General features: G+C 44.6%; 2 protein-coding genes across 2 annotated transcripts in view; one reads left to right on the forward strand and one right to left on the reverse strand.

Moving 5' to 3' along the window:
* Positions 1–5,364, reverse strand: part of TRAPPC11 (trafficking protein particle complex subunit 11) — a gene marked incomplete at both ends in the record, with an annotated part of 33,184 nt that extends 27,820 nt beyond the window's left edge. The window contains 4 exons of the mRNA XM_084231851.1: positions 1,310–1,424; positions 2,162–2,232; positions 2,905–3,074; positions 5,161–5,364. Of these exons, the coding sequence (XP_084087977.1) occupies positions 1,310–1,424; positions 2,162–2,232; positions 2,905–3,074; positions 5,161–5,364 (560 nt within the window). The remainder of the gene's footprint in view (positions 1–1,309; positions 1,425–2,161; positions 2,233–2,904; positions 3,075–5,160) is intronic.
* Positions 5,365–8,548: 3,184 nt separating this feature from the next.
* RWDD4 (RWD domain containing 4) lies at positions 8,549–19,869 on the forward strand (the record flags this gene model as incomplete). Its single annotated transcript, XM_084232441.1, has 7 exons — positions 8,549–8,572; positions 11,280–11,360; positions 13,915–14,024; positions 14,105–14,252; positions 15,256–15,373; positions 17,223–17,272; positions 19,837–19,869. 7 exons carry the CDS (start codon positions 8,549–8,551, stop codon positions 19,867–19,869), a joined length of 564 nt encoding a protein of 187 aa, XP_084088567.1.
* Positions 19,870–25,972: the final 6,103 nt, after the last annotated feature.

Raw genomic sequence — 25,972 nt, forward strand, 5'->3', positions numbered from 1 at the left:
CCCCCCAACCACCTAAAATTATTTACATTACAAGATATAAGTGATAACTTTTTTGTCATTTAAAAAATCTACCTAATCTCTAAAATACTTCTATCTCCATTATTTTATAATTTCAAAAAACATCTGAAAGAGCCAGATGATACAGAGATATGGCTATGTTTTTGTGATTTTAATACTAAAGTTTAAAGAACACGAAAATCAACAGGAAAGGACCAAAAACATCACTTGGCAAATGAGGTAAAAATATCTGTCTGATTTAAACCCTGCTTCACCCTTAACCATGAGAGATGAGTAACTGACTCAAAGCTCGTTCTATGGAGAGAAGTCCATGTCAGGTCTGCCCTGGCAAGGCATCAGTGCCAACACGGGTGGGTAAAAGCTGACCATCAAGGTGTTTTTTCCTCAGAATAAAAAGAATTTTGAAACTGTATTTGAAGGGTTTAAAAACACCTAAGGAATTAATGTAAAGGAAAAAAAATAAAACAACTGAGTCAAGACTTTATAAAAATCAGATATATTTGAAAACTAGTTTTTTAAATGTGACAGTATTAAAATTTGTTCTAGCTTTGAGCCATGTAGATGTAAAGAACACAGACTCCCTTCAGCATCCCCAGCTCTGAGGTCACAAACACCTCACGATGTCACCCCTCACCTTCAAAGAGCCGCCTCGGCCCCCTGGGGCGCTCATCTGCTTTTATTGATATACCAGTCACTTGGACACTGCACTTTTAAGAAAGGATTTATAAAGATATTCAAAATATGGTGGGGCTCAGAGCCTTCTTAAAAATTATATCTTAAACATATATAGCAGTGCATCAAAACACGAGGCAAAGCAGGCCAGACATGGAGACACCACTCTATGAAAGGGCAAATGCGTCATAAAATGACAGTAATGCCACAGGACATGAGGCTAATTACTGGGAAGTACTTCAGAAACCAGTGAAACATTAAAAGGAGAAAGAAGTAGACCGAAATACAAGGACGGGAAGGTGACAAGGAGTTCATGACAAGTGGCTGAGCACCGCACCCTGCACGGCACGTTGAATAAAGATACACAAACACAGAGAGGCAGGTTTTGGAAGGAAACTTAATTTGTTGGAAGGGGTAGCCAAGAAATGAGAGAATGCTAAGAAGCTGTCAAAGGAGCTTTTATTTTTATCTTATAGCCTCTGGACCATTAGAATTTTTCTCTATAACCATGTGGGGTTTTTTTTTTGTTGTTTTTTTTTTTATAACCAAATGAGATTGAGCTACCAATTTCTCAATCTTAATGAAAAATCAAGGAAAAAATGTCAAAGACCTTACTGACCTTATAATATAACCCACCAGGTGGTCGGTGTGGGGCAGCACGAACAGGGACTTCCCCGAGAGTTCACAGGCGTTACACAGAGCGGCAGCCCTCTCGGAAGCAATGACATCCTCCCCTGAGGGTACGGGCCACAGAGATAAGAGAGAAAGAAAATAATTCATGTGCCTTCCTAGAGGAAAATTTCCCCACTCAAGTGGTAAAATTAAGATAAAGACCCAAACCACTTTTCACCATGGCAGCAGGTCCCAGGGATCCTTGAGAGTTCTGGGGTTCTTGGAAGTTACACCGTACATATATTAGGAAAATGCTGGAATTTTCCACTGAGCCAAGATAGAAAAAGCACATAATGCCAACAGATCCACCACATAACTATTTGAAAAACCACAACTAAAAATGGAAGCAATAATGCAGGAAAGAACCTTCTAAAACTGTTTAAGATGTTACACGTTCCAACACAGAAATAAAAAATATTTTGGTCTGCGAAAATCTAAGAAGGTAGAAGAAATAAGCACTTGAAAACTAAAACTGCTTATAGGAAATTAGAAATTCATTAGAACTTTTCTTTGCCCTACTGTAAATTAGGGAAGTCAATAATTTCAAACAGATCTAAGATAAGCTGAGTAATAACTTTTGTCAACTGACACAAGCCAACATGTTGAGGTAGGTACATGGGGAAGAGACTTAAGATTTGCCCGAATATTTTTAATTTTTTACAATAAAACATTTAATCATGCATTATCGGCACTTTTTAAAGTGAACACACCACCTTTCCCATAATTGAATGCACATAACATTTTAAAAATTATGCCTCCTGGTAATAAGAATTGGTGGTATAAAACAATCTTTTGATACCTGGGGGCAGAGGGGTTTTCTTCTGAATCAAAACCACTGCAACTTTTGTGTTTCTCCCCTGCAAACTTTGCCTACAATGAGAAAATAAAGTTAATTAAATAACTGTTTCAACTTTAAACAATGAACTCGAGGCTTGAATTTAATTACAAGCTTGATATTTCAACTGAAGAAGATAAATTCCAATTAAAAGCCCCCCGAGATTACAAGTTATCTTTTCTGCAGACAAAGAATCATCTCTACCAAAATGATTGAAATTTTAAAAGTATAATCTCACATCATCCATGACTGACATGTGGAAAGTACAATCTCACCTCAAGCTTCTCCTCTTTACAAAAATCTACGTTAAGAGCAAAAGCTTAATACAGACTTTGAGCAAAAGTTGTAACATGTCTTATTTCTTTATAGAACTACATTACAGTCATCCAAAAGAATGACTTGTTCTGAGACTGAAATGGTGATAATGTGTGTGTTATCACCAGCAACTAACATACCCCAAAAAACCACCATAAATGCATGAAAAAGCAACTGGAAATTCAGACCAACTCGTCTCCAACATTTCTTCTCCCACCTGAGTGTGATGCAAATCAAGATCAAGGCTGCCGATTGGGAGCAGGACAAGTTCCACGGGAGGTCGGCTACCCCCAAGGCCCCCTCTAGCCTGAACGGCACGGGGCCTACCCGCAAGCCCATCTGCAAACCACGTGTGCCCCGGGAGCCGTGGGCGGTGGATGGGGAGCCCAGACCTGACGATCTCCACTCTGGTCGCGCACTCGGACTGCTTCTCCTTCCACTGAGGCTCATCCCAGTCGAGTTCATAGAACACAACCACCAAGGCCGGCACCAGGTTCAGGTGCTTATTCATCCAGCCGGTCTTCAGGATGCCTTTAGGGATGTACCACTCATACGACGCTCGCTGCAAACAAGGGCCAGAGGAGAAGAGGATCGTGTGATGATGACAGCAGCAGGAACTGCTAATGCGTGCAGGGCACGCTAAGTGCCTTTCCCTCATCATACACCCGCCTCCCACTTTGGAGAAGAGGAAGTTCAGGCTCACAGAAACCAGAGAGAGCCGGCCCATGCTACAGGGAGACTCTCAACCCCAGAGTCCCGCGGCTTCCACAAAAAGCACTGCCAGAGTCCAAACATCTCTAAGGACGCCAGGGCTCTCGAATCCCCTAGAAGCCAACAGCTCCTCTTCACGTGGATTCTATGTCTATTCCCTGCCGTTCTAGTTTCTGTTCCTGTAAAAGCTGGTCAAAGAAAACACCACCTAAAGGCCAACACGGCTTCATGTGCTTCCGAGCCATGTCACAGGACAGCACTGCCCCTTCCCTGTGGCTGGAGGAAAAGCACAAGAGTCACGTGGGGTCAGCACTGCGTGCCCCGCTGTGGAGGATGGGGCAGGGGTGCAGGACTGAAGAAGCCAGAGGAGACCGTAGGTAGCCCTGAAGCGCCTCACTGACTCGGGCTGCTGCGGCTCGTGCTGGTCCACCGTCTACTGCATGCAAGGACAGCAGGCCAGGGGGGAGACCTGACACGTGAAGTGTGGGGACTCAAGGACGAACAGGGAAATGCAAGCTCTCCAGCTGTGGAGTAAGAGACGAGCAAAGGGGGCTCAGGTCCCTGGGCCACAGGCATTCCTTCCCATAAAACCTCATTAAAAACCATGTGCAGGGCCTCCCCGGTGGCGCAGCGGTTGAGCGCTGGGTTGCGAAGCTGCCCGCAGCCTCTGCAGCGCCGGTTCGATCCCCGGCTGCTCCCCGGCCACTGGAGGAGGGTCCCGCATGGTGCGCAGACCTCTCCTGCCGCCCGCTGCTCCCCTCAGCAGTGTACTTCGGTCCTTCTGCCTGCTCTGCTCCCCGCTCTGGCTCTGGTGAATCCTCTCACCCTCCCGCGCTTCTGACTGTGCCCAGTGCTTGTATAAATAAATAAAAATAAATCTTTAAAAAAAAAAAAATGTGCAGGGCAGGAGGGGATGGCGCAGTCTTCACAGAGACACATTATTGTCATACAAAAGAATGACTTGGTTTGAAACTGACATGGTGGTTAACACAAGTGTTTTATAGCAGCAACTCGCTGTATCCAAAAAAAAAAACAAAACAAAAAAAAAAAAAACCCTATAAATGCAAGAAAAAGCAACTGGAAATTTAGATCAAATCATCTCCAACATTCTTCTCTGACCATCTCTCAGAAGCAATGCTCGAGGGCAAAGAAACCGTGGGTGATTTATTCTGATCGCCATCTCTTATCAAATGACTCTCAGAGCAACCTGGTAAGATTATAACAAGGACTACATCACCCTACGCAACCTTCTTAAGGAAGCAAAGTTACAGAGTAAGCACTACATTTGTATTAGCTGCTATTATGAATTATTATTTTTATTATTTCATTATTATTACTTAATAATAATAAAAAAAATTATTATTTTTCCAGGTAAATCAGTCTTCACTATGATTTTCATCCTGAAAATTAGTTTTGAACTTTGTGAAACCTCTCATCCCACACTGAACAAATTGTTTTGGTTCATGTATAAAACTCCCCACAGAGAATGTGTCTGACTTGAATTTCCACCAGCAGCCTGCGGCTCAGCTCCAGGCCCCCAGCACAGAGCAAGTGCTCCAAGCGGCTGTGACACTGGACAGAGCTGCGGGAGGCTGTGCCGTGACGCTGGGGAGGAAGAACGGGAAGGCAGGGCTGCCAGGGGTCCTCGCAGAGGCTGAGGCTTTTTTTTTTTAAATGAGAACAGGAAAACCTGGGCCCAAGAGATATAGAATACCTCACATTTATAAAGTACTCATTCCTCCAGGGGTAAAACAGAACCATTATTAAAGATGTCCGCAGCGTATCACCCCCTGGAAGCACCCGGGCACTTCTTCCTGTGTGACCTTCCCTCGGTGACCCCAGGGCCTTCCCAGCTCGGGCAACGGGACCGGAAGTAGAGACACGCATAATGGGAGACAGGGCGTGCAGGAGAGCCCAGGTGGTCACGGCGCCATTACCTTGGATCTACATTTCGGATACTCATGGTCACCAGGGAGCACCTTGAAAGAAATTGGCACCCGATCAGCCCTCCGATTGGCACAGAAGGCATCCCAGACAGCCCGATGGACAGCGTTGTAAACCACATCCAGGCCCGTGAGGGTGACGAACGCCATTGGCCGGCAACATAGTTCCACAGGGAAGTCCCACTGTGTGGGGCTCATGTTCAAGGCCTCTCGCAAGTTCTGAAACACAAACATGAATACATTCATAATTGAGTTTTTAAAAGGCCACTTCCATATCTAATGTATGAACCTCCACCATTTAAAAAATATAACAAAAAAGGCCAAAAACTTTTGAGTGTCTGCAAGCTGTTGAAGAAATGCAGAAGAGAGCAAAAGAGAAAACTTTAAATTCTGAAATGGACCTATTAAAATGTAACAAGCTTTGGAATTTTTATTTTAAATCTTCCCTATTACAAAGGTTGTAGTCAACTTTAAGACAAACCTGTACTTTTAATAACACCACAAAATGCACACAGAACTTTGGAACAAGCAGACCAAGAAAGCAGGAAGGTGATAAAATTAAAAGAGATCTCATGATCTATATCATCAGTAAGAGAAATAATTATTGCCTTACATATACCATAAAGTACAACCACCTCTACTTTCTCTATAATTACTGACATCTAATTTCCCAATTCTTGGAACACTGGTAAGCAAACATACCAAATATGTTTTCTCAATTCACCACAATTAATATGAAAGGTACTGCTTAAAGGACAACCTAGAGGAAAACACTAATAATGAACAGACACAGCCACGAGGACATATTCCCTGTGTAGCCAGGACTCAGCCTGTGGTAAAGCCAAGCCTGCATTAAGTTTAGGAGAGCAATTACATAAATGTGTATTTGCTTCAAAGAAAATTCTATTTTCTAAAACATTCTTATTTCCAAAAACATGTACAGTATAATGAGCGCCCTCCCTTGAAGGCGCTCTCTACCAGCACATAGTCATGCATCACTTAAATCATTTTGGTCAACGAGGGACCACAAAGAAAGCAGCAGTGCCCATGGGTTACATGATACACCGAGGTGTGCAGGGGCTACACCGCCTCGGCCTATGTAAGGCGCTCCATGGTGCTGACACAACCATGAAGTCTCCTGCTTCCTTAGAAAGCATTCTGTCCGGAAGTCTCACGAGACTGACAGACATTCGAGTCTATTTCTATCAGGACTCGAAAACAATTTTGGTGGAAGATAAGGAACACTTACGCCACCACTTAATACCCCGAATGTTTGTAACTGAAAAATTAATGTAGAAAAGGCCATTAGGCTGTTCAAATTTAAATACCAACAGATTTGAATAAATAATGTGGAAAGCTGACCAGATGGGACTAGTGTCTATTACAGAAGTTTTAGAACTGGTTAAACAGACATTTGGGGGGGCAGGGTTAAGCTGTGATGGCACAGGAATTCATATTCAGAGAAAGAAATGTTCTAGTTCGAGGGAGTTTTGGGGGGTGAAAATAGAAAAAGCATAGTCTAAATGCAATGTGGGTATCTGCCTGCCACTAAGAAATCTAGGTTAGAGTCCCTCTTCCTTTAATAACCCAGCAGTTGCAAAGAAACGACTGGGGTCTTTGATGATGGAGTCAAAATGAGAGGAACTGTCAACAGAAAAGCTTCTTGGAGGGTCCAAATCATAGTGCTGTCCAAGAGAGCTACACTAGTCACCTCAGTAACTGGAAACTTTGCAGAAACCACATTAAAAAGTAAAAAGAAATGGGTAGAGTTAATTTTAATAATGCATGGAATAATTTTCATATTATAGCTTCTAAATGTCCAAAATATTATATTTCACATATTTCAGATAAACAGTCATACATTACACTTCATAATACAAACGTTATTCACAAGATATTTTGCTTTTACTGTGCAAGTCCTCAAAATCTGGTGTGTATTGTACACTCACAGCACATCTCAATTCCGGCCAACCTATTTCAATTGCGCCATAGCCACATACAGTTACTGGCTACTTTAATGATCAAGACAGCTCTAAAATGCTGTAAATCTGTCCCCAAAATTACTGTATAAAAATTGCTACCAGCCACATTCCACCTTAAAAGCTTTGGCACACGGTGGTGCTTGTTCTGAAGCTAAGGGATGAAACAAGATGAACACCCACAAAGCAAAAGTGCAGAGATGACATGGCGCTCAACGACAGCCTGTAGGAAAAACTTCCAGATCTCCGGACGAAGTCAATAAAACCGATGCCACAGAAGGAGACCCAGGGAAGGAGACGCAGGGCAGCATGTGAACTGGGAGATCACAGTAGTGCAAGCGAAGGAACCTGAAAGCTGGCATGGAAGGCAATAAGGACAATTCTTGGAAAGGATGAAATACTGCACAGAAGGTGACCTAATAACCTAAGCGGCGGGCAAAATAGCGTGGGCACTCTGCTTCAGTCCACGCAGGTTCAGGGCCCAGGACGCAATACAGCTGAGGATGAGATTCAGAGGCGCCCACCTGCAATATGATCGGGAGGACGGGCAGCCTGGGCCGGGCGGGGGAGGGACCTCGGCCTGGTGCTGAGGACGGGCAGCAACGACCCCACCTGGCAAAGCCCCTGCCCCGGGGTCGCAGATTCCCGCGCTGGCAGTTCCAAGGCAGAGCTGCGGAGAAACAGCGCTACCGCCCTCAAGGAGAACGCCACCTTCCTCCTCCCCCCCACGCCTCCCCAGTACCTGGGAGGCCCCGGAGCAGGTGCGTCCTCTCTCCCGGGGCCAGCAGGCGCAGGCCGGCCCGCGGCCGCCGACGCCGAGGGACGCGCAGGCCCGCCCGGGCAGCGGAGGGAGCGGCCGGCCTTCCGGGCGGCCCGCACGCCCCGGCCGCACGCCCCGGGCCGCTGCAGCGGTGTCCGGCCGCGCGCGCCGGCCGAGGCCGAGGGGAGGCGGCCCAGGTGTCACCCGCCGGGGCCCGCGCCCGCCGCCACCCGCCCACCCGCGCCAGCCAGCCCGACTTCCCGGTCCCACCTGCCCACGCACAGGAAGCACTTCCCGGGCCTGAGTGACGGCGCTGTGCTCCAATCGCCGCCCCGGAACCCTCCGCGGCTCCACCCCACGTCAGGAAGACGCGCCGTCGCCTAGAGGAGAAGGCGCCGGGGGCGGGGAGAGCAGGAGCCAATAGGAGAGGCGGGAGGAGGGGGAGGCGGGGCCTGCGCCGACCGCCCGGCCGTCGCTCCCCTGACGCCCCGGCGCGCCACCTGCCCCGGCCCGGGCTCCTGCCCTCTGCCCCCGCCGGCCGCCGAGGGCGCGGAAGGGGGTCGCCCCAGCTCGGGGCCCTGCCCTCGCCTTCTCGTGGTCGTGCGAGCGCCGCCCGCCCGCCGGGCGCCCCGCCACCCGCGCGATGGGCGCCAACGAGGACCAGGAGGTGAGTCCCCGAGCCTGGACGCTTTTCCGCGCAGGCGCCGCGCCCGCGCCCCGGGACTGGGGCTGCCCCCCGAGGCCTGCGGGCGCCCCGCGTGTGCCCTCGCGCTGCCGCCGACAGCCTGGCCGGGACCCCGCCAAGTTCGCAGGTGTCCGGTGTGCGTGGGGAGGAGCCCGTCTCTGCCTCCCAATCCCGCATTTTTTTCCTTCTTGCACACCCCGGGGGCGCCCCAGCACCCCGACTTGGGAAGAGTAAGTGTGCAAGTGTCCCTGGCAGCACCCTGGGGTGCACTGGGCTCGCCCTACGTCTCAGTGTGTTGTCAGCGCTTGTTTAATTAGCACTGAGGCTGGAGTTTTTTAAATTTCTGGTGGGAGAATCTAGAGACCCCAGTGTCCCCAGTTTCTCTCCACAGTGTTTTGGTGGCATCGTGGGCAGGACGAACTGTATGGGGTGCCCGGCATGTCTGCAGAGTGCCGCTTTGACATTGAGTCCTGGGGCAGGAGAGTTGGGTGGCAAGGCTGTAGGTCAACTGGAGGGGCACCTTCTGATGGTTTGATGTGTGCAGATGAGGAGATAGGGTCTCCCAAGGTAAATGATTGCCCTGGGGCTGCACGGGGAGAATGGGGCTAGAATGGGAGTCTCCTAGATAGGTGCTTAGTAGCCCACCGCTCGCGTGGAATACAGTGCTTGAAAGGGAGCACTTTGCCGGGACAGGCGGGGACAGGCGTCATGGAACCTCTGTCTTGGGAGTTACCTTTAAAGATCCCAAAGTCCAGTGGGCTATTGTAGTTGTACTTGACTCCCTTCTGAAACATCCTCGACTGGGGATTTTCCAAGCCAAGGCAGGACCTGTTCTTACTGTGCAGCCTGGAGCTCATAGTGCAGTGGACCTGGAGTTTTACCCATGGACGACCACCTCAGAACCCTTTGGATTGTTGTCAGAAAACTGGGTTTCTGCATACACCCTCAGATTTACAGAGTCAGAATTTCCACGGTGTCACCGCAGACTGTCCATTTTAACAATAAAATTCCTTTTTTTCCCTAAGATTTATTTATGTATACAAGAACTGGGGTATAGGGGTGGGGGGGGGGGTGAGAGGACTCACCATAGACAGAGCCGGGGAACAGAACAGGCAGATTGACTGAAATACCCTGCTGAGGGGAGCGGAGGGCAAGTCAGGAGAGGTCTGCTGCGCCATGTGGGTAGCTCCCTGCCTGGGGATCGAACTTGTGCTGCAGTGGCTGTGGATAGCTTCATAGGTGTGTCTTCACTCCTTGCACCACCAGGAAGGCCCTCCATTCTTCTTTCACATGATCAGGTCTCAGATCTATGATGACAGTTTTCCTGCCTTTTTGTCCAGACCTCCTCTTGTCACGCTAAGAGATTTCCTTTTTGCTTTTCTGCACCTGCCTATCCCTTTTAGTACCTACCTTTCCTGGGATCATGTGTCTTTGGACAGATTATGACTATCTCCTGTTTTCAAATGGGGGCTTCATTGTGACCACAGTTAGATACACTGTCCACTAGGACCCTCTAAGTGCCTCATACAAAACCACTTGGCTTTCACCCCCAACTTGTATTTAGACATCAAAGCACAAGTTCATATACTTACCTTGTTAAATTTCATCTGGTGAGATTCTTTTTCGAGGACTTTTCGAATACTTTGTCTGCCACTGGCACAAATTGGTGTCATCCAGTTGGCATGCACAGATTTGATAAGCCTGCCTTCAGTCTGTGTTCCTGTCCAGGTCATTAACTTAAAAGTGGGGAAGGATTAAGGACGCCAGGAGTAGCATCATACTTGAGTGAGGTTGTTTCGTACAGTCTCATCTCAGTTTGAAGTCCTCGTTTTTGTGTTTGTGTTTGTTTTCTGTAAAAAAAGTGAACGAATTCTGGTCCTGGAGGTGGAGGATGGCACACGGATCTTGTTTTTCATGTGCTTCTCGGGGCTATGCCCGTCTCCCAGATCCTCACACGTGACTTCTTTAATCTGCTCTAAACATTGGTCCAGGTAGACCAGACTCACCACCTTTAGTGTGAAGAATTCATAACATGCATCTTTTGAAAACTAAAATTTGTAACCACAAGAGTCTTTGCTTCTCTTCTCAGGTGCAGTGATTGCGTCCTCTTTGTAAGCTGCAGTGCTCTGAGAAATAGTTCCAGGCAAGGGTTACGAGTTACATTTTCGCTTGCTGTCCTTTTCCTCATCTTGAGTAGATCCTGTCAGTCTTTTCTCTAAAAGTTCTTTTTATTATCCTTATGTGTTTTTTCCAGTTTTGTATCATTCTGTGGGAAGGTGCAGAAATATAAATAATATATGTAGATAATGAGGAATTACTGTTCTTCACATTTCTCATCTCCACCTTTTTGTGTTCTTGAGGTTAGAATCTGTGGTATTGCTGAGCCAGCTACCTTTTAGCACAATGTTAGACTGAACCTCATTTTCCTCCCTGGTAGGAGAAAATAATAGTATCTTGTCACAGGAGTCATGTGAGAATTACATGGTACCCTGTAAAATACTTAGCGCATAGTTGTAAAGCTGGTGTTGTTGCGATGTGTTGCTACATGCACTTGAAGTATGGACATCAAAGACCATATAAGTTAACTAAGTTTTACATAGTTGTGTGACTTGAATTAGATGTTAAAGGCCCTCTATCCCTTTACATTTATACTACTAAACAATTTATATCTTTGACTCATTTCTTTCAGATGGAACTAGAAGCATTACGATCAATTTATGAAGGAGATGAAAGTTTCCGGGAATTAAGTCCAGTTTCATTTCAATATAGGGTAAGACCTGGCATGAGTAGAAGTACTTACAACTTTGCTAGAAAGAAACAACAGAAGACTACTAAAAATCCTGATTTTGTTTTTTAAATGTAGTAGTTTCACAGTATGTTACGTCTTTGAATTTTTCTGAAGCATTTAAAGGAAAACTCGATCACTATGATATCAGTTGTTTTTAACAGTTGAAAATTTAATGACTTTTTATAAGAACAAGATGAACTTGTTCTTATTGTAATAAAATGTCGGAAATGGAGGAAACCTTAGAAAGTGTAAGACTTTATGTTCTAAATCACATCTCCCAGTCATAACTTCCTAACCGTTTTTAAAATCTATAACTGATATTGATAAATAATGGGATTAAAATTCAAGTGTCTGGGCCTCCCCGGTGGCGCAGCGGTTGAGCGCTGGGTTGCGAAGCTGCCCACAGCCTCTGTAGAGCCGGTTCGATCCCCGGCTGCTCCCCAGCCACCGGAGGAGGGTCCCGCATGGCGCGCAGACCTCTCCTGCCGCCCGCTGCTCCCCTCAGCAGTGTACTTCGGTCCTTCTGCCTGCTCTGCTCCCCGCTCTGGCTCTGGTGAATTCTCTTGCCCTCCCGCGCTTCTGACTGTACCCAGTGCTTGTATGAATAAATAAATCTTTAAAAAAAAAATAAAAAAAAAATTTTAGTCTCCATTCCACGTCTAATATTCCTTTTACTGCCTTCTGACATAATTAAGAGAAGTTCATATTTTCTTAATGCTGTTAGCTGTTTGAGTGATTATTCTATACACGTGTGAAATGGTTTTTCTTTAAGTGAGAATTGCTCATAACTCTTCAACATAAAACAGTGCCTGCATTTGATTTCATAGGTACATATTAGACACCATTTATCTAAATGATCACAACTAGTAATGATATGGAAAAGTCTTTTGTAAGAGGCAGTTATAGTTATTAGCAGCATCTCCATTTAAAACAAGTTCTATGACAAATGATCCTTATCTATGATAGGCATAGGCTGTCCCGGAAAGCAAATGCTGGATGGTTACTTCTACAGCTTCCACCCTGCTCAGCTCTTCTCAGCTCCCTTACACACCATGTATCTGGCAAGCTGGAGACTTTTAATGGCCAAGCTAATGATGGTGTTAAGTGTAGACGCTTCTCTTTGATGCTACTGCCTCCCTAGACTGCCCTACCCACTGCCACCCCCATCCAGACCCATGTCTGCCCTGCAGGAGGGGGCCCAAGGGTAGATATAAGGGAATGGACTGTTAGGTCTGAGGACAGTGTGTACAGCACAAAGGACTTGGGGCCCAGCGCTGTCTGTGTCCTGTCAGACCCCCTTCAGTTCCGGCTCAGACCAGTTGAGTAGCCCCCTAAGGGAGGCCCTGCTTTCTGTTGTCCCTCCAGCTGTCCCCTTACACTTTACCTTTCGTCCTCCAGCAGCCCGCTAGCCTTGGAAACACATACTCACCCCACTCCTCTGTTGGAAGGGGTTTCTCCACAGGTTTCTTATGCTGTGGAACAGACCTGGCCTGGGTGGCGCCCTGACCAAAGCCTCTTACCCTGCACCTGACAAGAGGAGCCAGTCCCAGTCTGGGGACATTAGAGAAGAAAACTGGCCCTAATTCTTTTTGTCATAAAGACATTTAAATTTAAATATTATAAAAGATCTTTAAAGGGCAGGGGAAAGGGATAGGGACTGTTCCGAATTAAAACAGAATAAAGAAATTTTCATAAGAGAATAGAAAATAAAGTTAAATTTTTTCCTTTTCTTTTTGCCTTTTCCTTTTTTTTTCTTAATTTTACATGTTCTGGTCTCTTGGGGTCGTGCTACTGCGTGCTCATTTTCCTTGTTCTTAATATCTCACAGTTTCACATTTGGAAAACGTCAAAAATGAGGTATTTTGAATTAAATGGGTTTTTTTTTTTAATAGAGGCATGTTTTTATTCATTTGTTTATTTGTTTTGTTTATACAAGCACTGGGTACAGTCAGAAGCGCGGGAGGGTGAGAGAATTCACCAGAGCCAGAGCGGGGAGCAGAGCAGGCAGAAGGACCGAAGTACACTGCTGAGGGGAGCAGCAGGAGGCAGGAGAGGTCTGCGCGCCATGTGGGACCTTCCTCCGGTGGCCAGGGAGCAGCCGGGGATCGAACCTGCGCCGCAGAGGCTGCGGGCAGCTTCGCAACCCAGCGCTCAACCGCTGCGCCACCGGGGAGGCCCTAAATGGAGTTTTTTTGCCCATTTTTTTTCCTGTTCCCCACAGTTCAAATCCTGTCTGTGCTCAGAAGTCTGGGCACTGTCTTAGATAGTGTCCTCATGCTGCAAAAGCGGAAGGGCCGGTGGGAGAGAGGCCACAGACTTAAACTAAAGCTGTTAAAACGGACTAGAGCAAGTTAAAATTTATTCTTTATGCAGCCCTCACCCCCTGCTGAGTCTTAGCCTGTGCCCTAAACTTTTCAAAATATTCCAATGCTAATCTGAGCGTGAGGATTGGGAGGAATTCATTCATTCCTAGTGATAATTTAATGTTCTGCCTCTGAATCACTTTTTACAAGCCTAAGATTTCCCTTTTCTTCAGATAGGTGAAAACGGCGATCCCAAGGCCTTCCTCATAGAGGTATCCTGGACAGAGACGTACCCCCAGACCCCTCCGATCATATCTATGAATGCCTTTTTTAACAACACCATGTGAGTAGTGTTTCACTGCCATTGTTGTTGTTTATTTAACACTATTACTTGTGTCTTAGTCAATTTCTTGTGTGCTATAGATCATCAGCTGTAAAGCAGAGCATATTAGCCAAGTTACAGGAAGCTGTGGAAGTTAATCTGGGAACGGCTATGACCTACACATTATTTGAATATGCCAAGGACAACAAAGAGCAGTTCATGGAGAATCACCATCCTATCAATTCTACCGTGAGTATGTGATTAGTTTTTACCAGGTTTTCTTTTCTTTTTTTTTTTTTTTTTTTTTTTTTCTTTTTTTCTGGATGGGAGTTGGGGGAAGGTTTACTCTGCTAGTAATTAATTTCTATTAGTAAATATTCATAACTAGGAGATTATGTGTTAGATTAAAATAAAAGTTACATGTAAAAGAATTTGGAATTTTAGATCGTTTAGTTTTGATTTATCTTAAAAAACCAAATTTCCTACATGCTGGCCTTGTGCCTCTCTTCTGTCTGCTGTCCATACGCTTACAGTGTGACTATCGCCAAGGTCTAAACCTCCTTCTGCTCAGTGTACTCGTCTACAAAACGGGGGTTAATGGTAGCATCTACTTATGAGATGGCATTAAGGACCCGAGCAAATAGCAGACATACAGCATTGGCAGAATGCATGGCACCTGGCAAGCATTTCACACTTGTCTCTCAGATTCTCCCTGAACCCAAATGTCTTAAAGATTTTCTTCATTTCTTCAGGGAACCAGAACATTCTATGTAGGTACATGTGATTTTTCTAAAGAAATGTTTCAATTTCCAAATAATAGCAGATGAGCTGAACTGTAAGACAACCTTGGCACTTCAGGGCTTCAGCGTAAGGCAGGTGTCAGGTCTTCTTTGCAGGGCCCTGCTTATGGCAGTTGCACAGACGCCAGGCCCTTTAGGTACACAGTTCAGGCACAGGTTCACAAATTCAGTCGGGCAGGTGAAGAGACAGCTCCGTAAATAGTGGCCTCCACTTGGATGGGCGTGGGGACTGGACTGGGCTCTGCTTCCTGGGCCATCCAGTCCCCTTGAACTTTCAGAAGCATGAAACCAATGATGCGCTGGTTCCATAAATTATTATTAATAATAATAATACAGGATTCTTTTAGTTAACACATGCAAAAGTTACCAGATCTTTTCAGAACATAGCTGCATTTAGTGTAGTTCAGTAAGTTTTGAGGCATGAGTCTAACAATTACTTCTTTTTTTTCTAGACATCCATAAGCAATATCATCTCAGTTGAAACTCCTACCACAGCCCCATCGAGTAAGAAAAAAGACAAAAAAGAACAACTTTCAAAAGCCCAGAAACGGAAGCTAGCAGATAAAACAGGTTGGTGTTTTTTCCCTTTATAACATAGATAGGTTGCTTTTCAGTGTGATGTGGGTGCTTGATCAGTAGATTTAGATTTAGAAGATTAGTTCTTTATGCTTGAAACATTTGGATTAGAGATTATCTTGGGTCCCGGATGTCTATTGAAAATATTTTCTACTTGCTCGCGAGAGATAACCATTTGAGGAGAAGGTGACCCAATGACAAAGTGACGTCTCCTGATGGAGAAGTGTTAGGTCAGCAACAAAAGTGTGTGCTACCTGCACCCCCCACACATCAGGGTTTCCATCATTATCTTTATGGCGGATATGCCTTATAGAAGACGTTTTTGAACGACACCTTTCATTTGAAGTGAAATCTGTGTGCCATTGCATCTTGGTATAATAAGTAATTTAACATTGTTGTCTGTATTTGACTTATTTATACAACAGTAAGATTGAAGAGTGGAACTCCTGTGTGTCCTAAATCAGTCGGTTGGTATCACCTTTAGAGCAGCTTTAAACTCCAGCTCACGTCAGTTCTGTCTGGTATTCTGTCTGACAGTAAACAAATGGCAATCCTGTGTTGGCAGTAAAGATACATTTTTTTCAAATTGTGATGATTCGTGACATTAAAAATCTGGTAACCCATTATGCCTATTGTCAAAGCAGCTGTGAGGTGTAAACAGCTGGACCAGTAAGCTGATAGCCATTACAGTCTGTTTTCTAGAATCTTGGTTGATCTGTTTTTGGGGCATTGGAGCGTCTATTTCAGTTAGCTTTTTACCTATTGTTTTCATATGTAATACCCTATGATCACCCCCTTTCATTAATATTCCCCTCCCTTTACCTCCTGGACAGTACCACCCTAAGTCTCATTATCTCTCTATAATTATGGTGCAGGAGCTCATTCATGATATGGAATTTGCATTCAAAATAAAACTGCAGTGGGACAGTTGTAGCACTGTGGGGGTAGGCCCTTCATAACCAATAGCCAGATTCTTGTTGGTACACAGAAGAAAAGGACAATTAGCATCTAAAGTTGAGCTCTAGGAATAACGCTTCTCTCCTGGGAGAGTCATGGGGTTAGTTCTGTTTTCTCTTGCTGTGAAATTAATAGACTTGTTTACAGTGCAGGTTGTGAAGGTTTCATGAAATGAATGTACATAACATACATCAAACTTAAAGGAAATCAAGCCCTTTAAGTTGAAAACTTTTTATATTTGTTGTTAATCTGTACTCTCAACCTGAATATTCTGTTACATGGATAAAAGCACTTTATAAAGTCTTCTGTAAGACTGAGCTTATTTCCAAGCATCCCCAACAGATTAAAGCCCTTTTTAAAGAATGTCATATCAGAAAATGAGTGTTTTATCAGAGCACAGTAATAATAAATAAGTTAACCACCTAGTCTTAAGGCCCAACATGTGTTTGAGGCCTCCGGCCTTGAGCCATGCCACTCTTCCTAGCAGAACGCCACCTCATGAATGGCAGCTAACACGACACTTTCTTAAAAATCAGTGACCTTGTGGAAAGCAGTGTCATTGTGCAGGTGCATGAAACAGATGCAACTGGTTGGCTCGGCTTCTGCATCCCCACCTTGCCACCACGTTTGCCCCTCGATACCAGGTTTTGTCTTGAATTTAGGGTACATGTGAAGGGGGCAGGGGCCACCTGAAATACTTCTCAAGTACCCCCAGGGGAATAATGCTTTCACTTCACAAGGACAATAAACTTTTTCCAACTTAAAAATATGCAATTTATATTTTTAATCTTTGTTGTGTAGAATAGTACATAAAAATTGTATTTAATACAATATTAATTTTTAAATGACTGGTCTTAGAAATAAAGTTACTATCTTTCTCCTCTAGATCACAAAGGAGAGCTTCCTAGAGGATGGAACTGGGTTGATGTGGTGAAGGTACATAATATTTATGTTCTGGTCTTCAAAATTGTTACAGTTATTGCTGTCAAATAATGACATCTCTGTCTTTTTTTCTCCCCATCAATCTTTGGATTTCCTGGGATGTCTCTTTCCTTTTTGACATCCAGCATGTGAGTATTTTTGACATATCCCTTGTATTCTTCTTTTCCCAATGCCCTCAGTTTTAGATTTGCCTTTGGTAAATAATGGAAAGTCTGCAGAAATAGCTATAACTCAAGTAAAGGATGGCTGTTTCTGTAAGCACATCTTGAAAATGGACATGCTTGAATAGACTGAGTTAGCAAGAGTAGGGGAACTGGAAGGCACAGGTCATGGGAAGGAAAACTTGACTTGATTTCTCAGTTGAAATTACTTTGTTTTTTAGGGCAGACCACAGGTGTAGTTTCCCAGCGTCAAGAATAATTTCCTAGTTTTGTTGTTTTAACTTGTTTACTTTCCATTTTGAAGGGTTTTTTTGTTTGTTTTTTGGCTTTTCGGGCCTACTTCTTTTCCTCACATTATTTGTAGTTTCAGCTATAGGAAACTGATACTTAACAAAATGAGTTAACTCTCCTGGTAGGACTTCAGGAGATGCATTTTACTTGCCAATTAGTGTCACGGCTGCTGGGAGAAGTAGTTAATACGGCCCAAGGACACCAATGAGGGCGTGCAGACATAGTCTCTCACTGGCAGTATGTTCTTTAAGTTTATTTTACTGTAACTATTTAAAATAATCTTGTCCTTCTAGGATCTAGTAAAAAAAAAAAAAAAAAAATAGTACTTAGGAACAGGGAGCCGTGAGCTGCAATTGGAACAAAGAACTCACCTTCCTGGGCAAGCATTGACCCTGTCCGAGATCTCTGTGTAGAGGAAGCTTCTCTGGTGTTCACATTCAGGGCCGGGCCTGAGGTCTGATGGTGCCTTGGATTCTCCTGGGCTGCTCGTGCGGGTCTCACCTGCAAATTCTGTTCTTAAAACACTCCGTGCTCCAGGAGGGGTAGTGCTTCTCTTTCTGTAGGTCCAGAGCCGTTTTCTCTTTAAGATAGTCCCTGCTAATATAAGATTTCAAGATATTAAAGAAAGTAAAATTTAAATAATCCAGTTAATCTTGGGAGCTGGAGGGGGATATTTTTAAGAAGGCAGCTCCACAGAGGCATTAGCCCTAAGCTGAGGTACTTGAAGACCCAAAGTCACTGAACCCAAATTCTAAGAACCCCAGTATGTGGGAAGCTGTGAAAAGTAAAACTGCTAAGGAAAGCTGTTTCCAGATGTGGGGTGTGGGGCCCAGCGACCCAGACACCCTCTCAGTGGATCTGCACCGTCAGAACCTCTGCATCCTCCAAAAATCAACGATGTAAGAAAAAGGAAAAAAAAAAACCCACAGAACTCTTTGCAGCCTCATAGTAAGGCCTCCTTTGCTCTGGACTCACTTTCTCCTGAGTGTACGTGGCTATTACCACAGGGAAGGCGTGACGTGTGAGGCGCCGTCACTGACGGTCTCTGTCACTGGTAGAATGTGCTTTCCAGAATTTTCTAAGGTATTGAGTAGGCTTAGGACTTGAGCATGTGCACATTTACATGACCCAGTTTGCTCTGAATAGTGTGCAGTGTCCTTCACGCTCTTCATCACACCTGCCTTACCAAGGGAGCAGATTTGCAGGGACCCGCTGTCTTCTGTCGAGCTAGATAATAAAAGAGATTTGCAAAAATATATAAATGAATACTACTATTTGCATTAGATTTCTGTTTCTTTTAGAAAATGTAGCCATCTTTCCTTAAACATGTTAATTGGATTATCGTGTGGTAGGTTACTGTTATTTTTACGTGCGTTACAGTTCTCAGTTTGAATTTCAAATGTGTAGGTATAACTTCAATTTTTAAGAAAGGTACTTAGGATCTTCAGTGTATAAGAGTAGGAAAGAGGCCCCAGAAGCAAAATGTTTGAGAACAGCTTTCCTTAGCAGCTTTTGCTTTTCATAGCTTCCCACATTCTGGGTTTCTTGGAATTTGGGTTCAAGGACTCTGGGTCTTTTTCCTGGTCAGAATTACCTTTGTGTTCTTTGGGGATTTTTATCTGCCCTCTGCACCACACATTTGCCAACTCCTACTATAAAAACTCTTACCTAAAAAATTTGCAATTTGAGATTTTTATATTTTCAAAACTTTTAAAAATTGTCTAGTTAAGAATAAATCTTAAATTTTTTAACCACTTTAAAAAAATTATTGTTTGTAATAGAAAGTAAAAATAGAAGCACATCATTCTTTTTATAAATGGTACCTTTTGCTAGTTCTTGGGACCAGTTTATTTCTTGGAAAGCTTCAAGGGAATTTGCCCACTCAACAGCCCCACCCCTGTCCTGTTGAAGTTAAAGACCCTGTTTGAATTAGCTGAGCCTGAAGTTAAAAAGTATTTACCTAGAGAAAAGCCATAGGTGGTATAAGTTTACTTGAATCTTGATGCCTGTTATTTTATTAACTATGTTTACTTTTGATAATAAGTAGAAAAAAGAACTCAAGTAATACAATAACTTCAATTTGAATATTTTTTTTTCTCTTTATAGTTGAGCAAAACTGGCTCTAAAGATGATGAATAACACTTGGCATTTGAGACAAGGGACTCGCATCCTTTTAAAAGTAACCTGGGTTCAAAATCTTTCACTACTCTTTCTGGTATCAAGGTGACTTTTTATAAAACAACTTTTTGTATGTTTCTTATGTAAAACCTGTTGTAAGCTGTCAGTTCATGAAGAGATCTGGTGTATTAAATCATTTTCACAAATTTGCCTTAATAAAAGGTGAAACTGTTGATGTTTAGCATACTTTATGAACCTGTTGGGCTTTGTAAATGTACAAATGCAGGGGATGATAAATATTAATTTATATGATCTTATTCAGGTAGGTGTGATTTTTTTTTTTAAGGTATGAAGCCCTTTTCAAACTCTCAGCCCCGTGGAGCAGAGTGCTGAGTGAGCGCCACTCCCCACGCCCACCTAGCACGCTTCTGTCTTCGTGAAGTCTTTCTCTTCATTGCTGAAGCGTAAATTGCTTCAGAGAGATTGAAGTAGAAGTACTGGGTTTGAACCTCATAGATAGGACTCCTTGTAGCTCCTTTTTATTTTTCAAAGGTGAACCGCTTCTCTTTGATGAATCAACATGTGTTTATGCTTTTGGTTTGGGTCATGATGTTTGGGCACGAGAGCTTTCGGTGTTACCAGGGAGAGGAGAATGTGAAAATGTATCTGCCAGATATCTTAGGAAGCATTCGAATAGAGATGCTGGTTCTTATTTAAAAATTTCTCTTTGCTGCAAATACCAGGATGGGAGTAAAAGATGCCTTAATAATTAGTTTTTGTAGTGTGGAGACAATAGCTTCAATAAATTCCTATGTCTATGCTATTGTTGCAATTTTTAATTGTTTGGTAACTGAGATCTTCTAAATGATTTAAAACCACATTTCAACTCTTGTTTTTGTTTTGTTTTGTTTTTAGCGTCTTTTCAAGTATCCATATGTATTTCTCAGCCTGACCATCTTTGTAATAACAACTGTAAAGTCAGATGCTGAAGTACATGATTGATATTTTTGTTATCATTAATAGTAGAAGCTATTAGTGTAGCTTTACCAGGAAGTTACTGATGCTTGTGTGTGACTTGCAGTGATTCTGTAGATGCTCCCCAACAATAAAGACACTTACAACTACTGCTGTGGTATCCGGAAGGGCAAGTGGTTGGTTCCTCAAATTAGACCTGTGCATCTTGGGTCTGAGTTTTTGAAGAATAATTCACTTTTAAAGAAGTTTCCTTAGCACAAGGGTGTTTGAGATGTATCCCTGGTGTTTGCTGAGTTAACACTGACTTGAGTCTTTAAAGTGTCATTACAATGAAAAAGTGTAATGACATTTTCAAAAGCTGTATTACTTTTTATTTCTTGAGTTAATATGATAGAGAAAAAACATTAAAATTCAGGACCATTGGAATGTGCCAACTTTGGGGTTGTGTGTGGTTTTGTTGTGTTGACTTGTTTGCTTGTTTTGTAAAGAAGCTGAAACTGCTGCATCTGTTGGAAGAAAATACTGCTGAAGATTTTGAAGTTATTCAGGCTTATCATGGTTCATAGATTACAAAGATTGATGCTAGTTCAATGCCAATGACTATTTCTACTCTTTTTATATGAAATGTGCACACTTTGGGGGTGCTGGTGGCAGCGGTGCCTCCTACTATCTCATGTAGTGAGGTAGTAGGTCATGGAAAACACTTGAACATTCTCATCAGTCTGCCATCATCTGTTTAACCTCCTGGCATATTTTATAAAAGTCTGTTTACTTCAACTTGTATGGAAATGACAATTAATAAGCAATAAAAGCTGAACGCATATATACACAATGATTTTTCTACATGTTTTATTTCAAATCACTTGAGTTTTTTATTTTACAAATCTGAATAGACTTAGTATACAAAGTACACCTTCCTACCAGAAACTTACTCAAAATGTTGGATTAAAAATTACTTAAGTGAGGGCCTCCCCGGGGTGCAGCGGGTTGAGCGCAGCGCTGTGAAGCTGTCCGCAGCCTCTGCAGCGTGGGTTCAATTCCCAGCTAGCCAGGGAGATTCCCACATAGTGCAGCAGACCTCTCCTGTCTCGCCCACTGCTGCCCTCAGCAGTGTGTGTTTCAGTCCTTCTGCCTGTTCTGCTCCCTGCTCTGTCTCTGATGAATTCTCTCACCCGTGCATCTGGCCTGTACCCCAGTTCTTGTATAAAAATAAGTAAATCTTTAAAAAAAAATTAAGTGAGACCTGAAACCATAAAATATATAGAAGGAAATATAGGTGAAACACTACATGACATATATACCTCAGTAACATCTTTAAAGACACATCACCCAAAGCAGTGATAGTGAAGGCAAAGATAAACAGCTGGGACTACATCAAATTAAAGAGCTTCTGCACAGCAAGACAATAACAAAAACAAAGAGAAACCCCACCGACTGGGAGAAAATTTTTGCACCCAACACGAATGATAAAGGACTGATCACAAAAATCTACAAAGAGCTGATGAGACTCAACAACAACAAAGAAAATAATCCAGTCAAAAAATGGACAGAGGAGCTAAAAAGAAACTTCTCTGAAGAGGAAATGCAAATGGCCAACAGGCATATGAAAAAAATGTTCAAATCACTTGTAATCAGGGAAATGCAAATCAAAACTACAATGAGATACCATCTCACACCAGTGAGAATGGCACATATTAAAAAACCAGCAACAATAAATGTTGGCGAGGGTGTGGAGAGAAATGAACTCTCCTGCACTGTTGGTGGGAGCGCAAACTGGTCCAACCACTATGGAGAGCTGTGTGGAGATTCCTCAACCTGCTAAAGATGGAGCTTCCATATAATCCAGCAATTCCACTCCTAGGTATTTACCCAAAGGACATAAACATTAATTCCAAAGGGCACCTGCACCCCTATGTTTATAGCAGCACTGTTTATAATAGCTAAACTATGGAAACAACCCAAATGCCCAAAAATAGATGACTGGATCAAGAAGATGTGGTACATATACACAATGGAATATTACTCAGCATTCAAAAAGATAAACTCATGCCATTTGCAGCAACCTGGATGGAGCTGGAAGGGATCATGCTCAGCAAAATAAGCCAGAAAGAAAAAGAAAAATACCAGATGGTCTCACTCATAGCAGGAATTTAGAAAACCTAAATAAGGGACCAGGAAAAAGACTAATTATAATAAAGTAAAAATCAGAATCAACAAGCAAATTTATAAACCAGAGACACACTATGGGGATGGTGGGGCTGGAGTAGGATCAAAACAAGGAGGGCAGGAATTGTATGGGGACTATAACCAAGATGAAAATGCATACATTGTGCAAAAATGAAAAATGATGTAAAAATATATATATATAAAAAAAGTTTTGCTCAAAATTACTTAAGTGAGCAGGCAGGAAGGAAAGGAATTAATTACACAGAATTAAAAGGAAGTTGGAACCTAGAGGCGAAGCACAGCAGGCGTCATACCATCAGGGGCCAGAGGCAGGGGATGAAGTCCAAGATCAATCCAAGGTTAGAAGTCTCTCTCTCTCTCACACAGACACTCAGACACACACACGTATCCCATAGTGCATGCCTGAGGAGGAAAACGTCCTGTCTTGAGCCCTGGTTCTGGATGGAGGTAGAACGTGAGTGTGAGTGCACACATGTATACATTCAACCCTCCGCACAGTCTGTAGCAGGTCACCTACACTTGGATTTCAGACACAAGTCTCTCCCCCTGTGAGCGATCTAAAAATAAAAAAAAAAAATACTTCAAGCCAGGATTTTAGTTTAAAATGGTACCAGGTGGACACCCGGTAGACATGATCACAGTGAGGCTCTGGAAGCACGGCCAGCAAGCCTGCCCTCCAGGGGCGCCCACCCGGGACACAGACCCCGCCCCCTGGCCCGAAGCAGGGCACTTCCAGAGCCAGCGGGAAGGAGAGGTGAGAGCCTGTCAAAATACTGCCCGGGAATGAAACGGTACTTCATTTTTAAAAAATAAGTGAAACTCTGAGACCTATCAAAAAAGAAAACCAAGAGACGGGCTCAGCCTCGCTGCTGTCACCCTGGGGTGGACGGGGAGTCAGACGGCAGCCTGGACGGCTCACTTTAAAGCCTACAGGGGGCAGGCGGCCCCAAGTGTAAACACACCAGGGCGCGCTTAGGAAGAACAACGACGTGCAGAGGGCACTTTATGAAGCCTCCAAGCTCGCCGCCAGCAGGAGTGACAGGCTAGGGACCTGCGGAGCCCCAAGTTGGCATCGCAGCTTCACTCCCACCAGTGTTGTCCGAAAGCAGCGCAGTGACTTAGTACCAGGTAGTAAGGACAAGTCAAAATTTCTATGTGGGCTTTCCTGAATTGTAACATTGGCAATTGCAATACTTTTAACAACAGGCCAATGGACTCAGTGAGGCCCGTGGGCTGCGAGTGTGTGACCCGGCAGAGCAGCGCGCCTGGCGCCAGGACTCAGGCTAAACCTGGAACCACCTGACCGCTGAGTGTGGTGCCCACACCTGACACTGCCTCAGTGGGGAAGAAGGAAACCCTAGCCCAGCTGATCTGCCAAAAGGAGGGCTGGCCTCTCCCTAATTTGCACCAAGGGGCCAGGAGCTACCAGCAGGGATCCTACAACAAAGATAAACAACACTGGGGGAAGCTACTGGCCCATTTCCCAGGACCCCAGACAATCAGGGATCAACCTGGATTATTCAGGAGTCTGTTACCCTCGCTGGGGCTGCACCAGGCCTGAGCTCACAGTGTGATTTCTTTGCTTCTCAGCAGAGCCTTTGTTTCATCTGTACACGCTTTGACAATGAGTTAGATAGGCGTGGATTTGCTTATAATTACAAACCATGGTAAATCTTACAAAGGTGCAAACAAGGTTTTAGGAAATCAATAGATAGGAAAATCCTACTCTGCCTTGGCGGTGATGAGGTGGGGTGAAGGTGTGGTCCAGGAAGAGATAACCACATGCCTTCAACCCTCGGTGTTAGTGCACAACCTAGGGGTACCCAGGAACCCCAAAGTATTAAGGAGTGCACTCTTTAAAGAGGTCTAGCCACCCACGTTTACAAAGGCAATGGAAAGAGAATCTTAGTGTGAAAGGTCTTTAATTGGCATGACCGAGAGAGAGAGAAGGAAGGATATTTCTAAGAAACTCTGAAAAGGACCCAACCCTGCAAGGCGTGTGCCTCGCCCAAGGGGAGGCCGCTGAGGACACGAGTCTAAGGCACCGTCTGCGAGGAACAGCAGGGCAGGTCTGGGACAGAAGGAGAGATGCACAGACACAGATCAAGTTAGCAGCTGCCATTGTCTCTGCCAAGAACCATGTCCCCACGTCTCTCTCAACATTGTGACCTTTCCAAGGCTCCTACGTGTCTCTCCTCCAGATGTCTCTCCAAGTCTCCCCCGCATTCCCAGGGTGCAAGTCAGGCTGCAGAAGCAAGATCCCGCTGTCCCACCTGCACTCACGTTACACAGGTCCGCTGGCCGCTCAACTCCGCCTGGCACCCGTAGCTCCCCCACCTGGGAAGCTGGCTCAGGGCTGTAGGGCCAGCAAGCACAGGGCAGGTGCACTATGGCTCTGGCAGACAGAGAGTCCTGGAACCCTCAGTGGATTTTTCAGGCTTTAATGCTCTCTCGTGACGCCAGGCGCACAGGCACAGGGGCAGGGAGCCTGGGAGACAGGCAGGACAGCAACTGAGCCTCCCAGCCCCCATGAAGCTTTACGCTCTTTCTCTGGGCTCTCTGTGATGTCCTCTCTCCTCTCCCCTCCATTCATCTACTGGTCTCACCTGTTCTGTAGTCCTCCGCTTGCCCTCGTGGAACTGCCATCAGTCTGCGAGTGACGCTGCCCCTATAGCCCTGGCCTTCCACTCATGTGTGCACATGCGCACAGGCCCATGCTCCAGGTGTCCACAATCAGACAGGCGCGCCCCACACCCACGCTCACAGGCACCTTCTGCATTAACACCATCAAGGCCGCAGGTGGTAGTCATGGGGGTGAGAATCATGGGGGTGATCAACTCACCCCCAGTAGTGCACTGGGACTTTTAGTCCAAGGTGGCTGCCTGTAAGCAGGGGCAGGGAAAACGGCACCAATTCTGCACAGCAGTGCTCCTCCCCCTTTTAAGGGGATGCACTCTTTATC

This window comes from Talpa europaea (assembly GCF_964194135.1).
Source record: "Talpa europaea genome assembly, chromosome: 4".
NCBI classification, from domain to species: domain Eukaryota; kingdom Metazoa; phylum Chordata; class Mammalia; order Eulipotyphla; family Talpidae; genus Talpa; species Talpa europaea.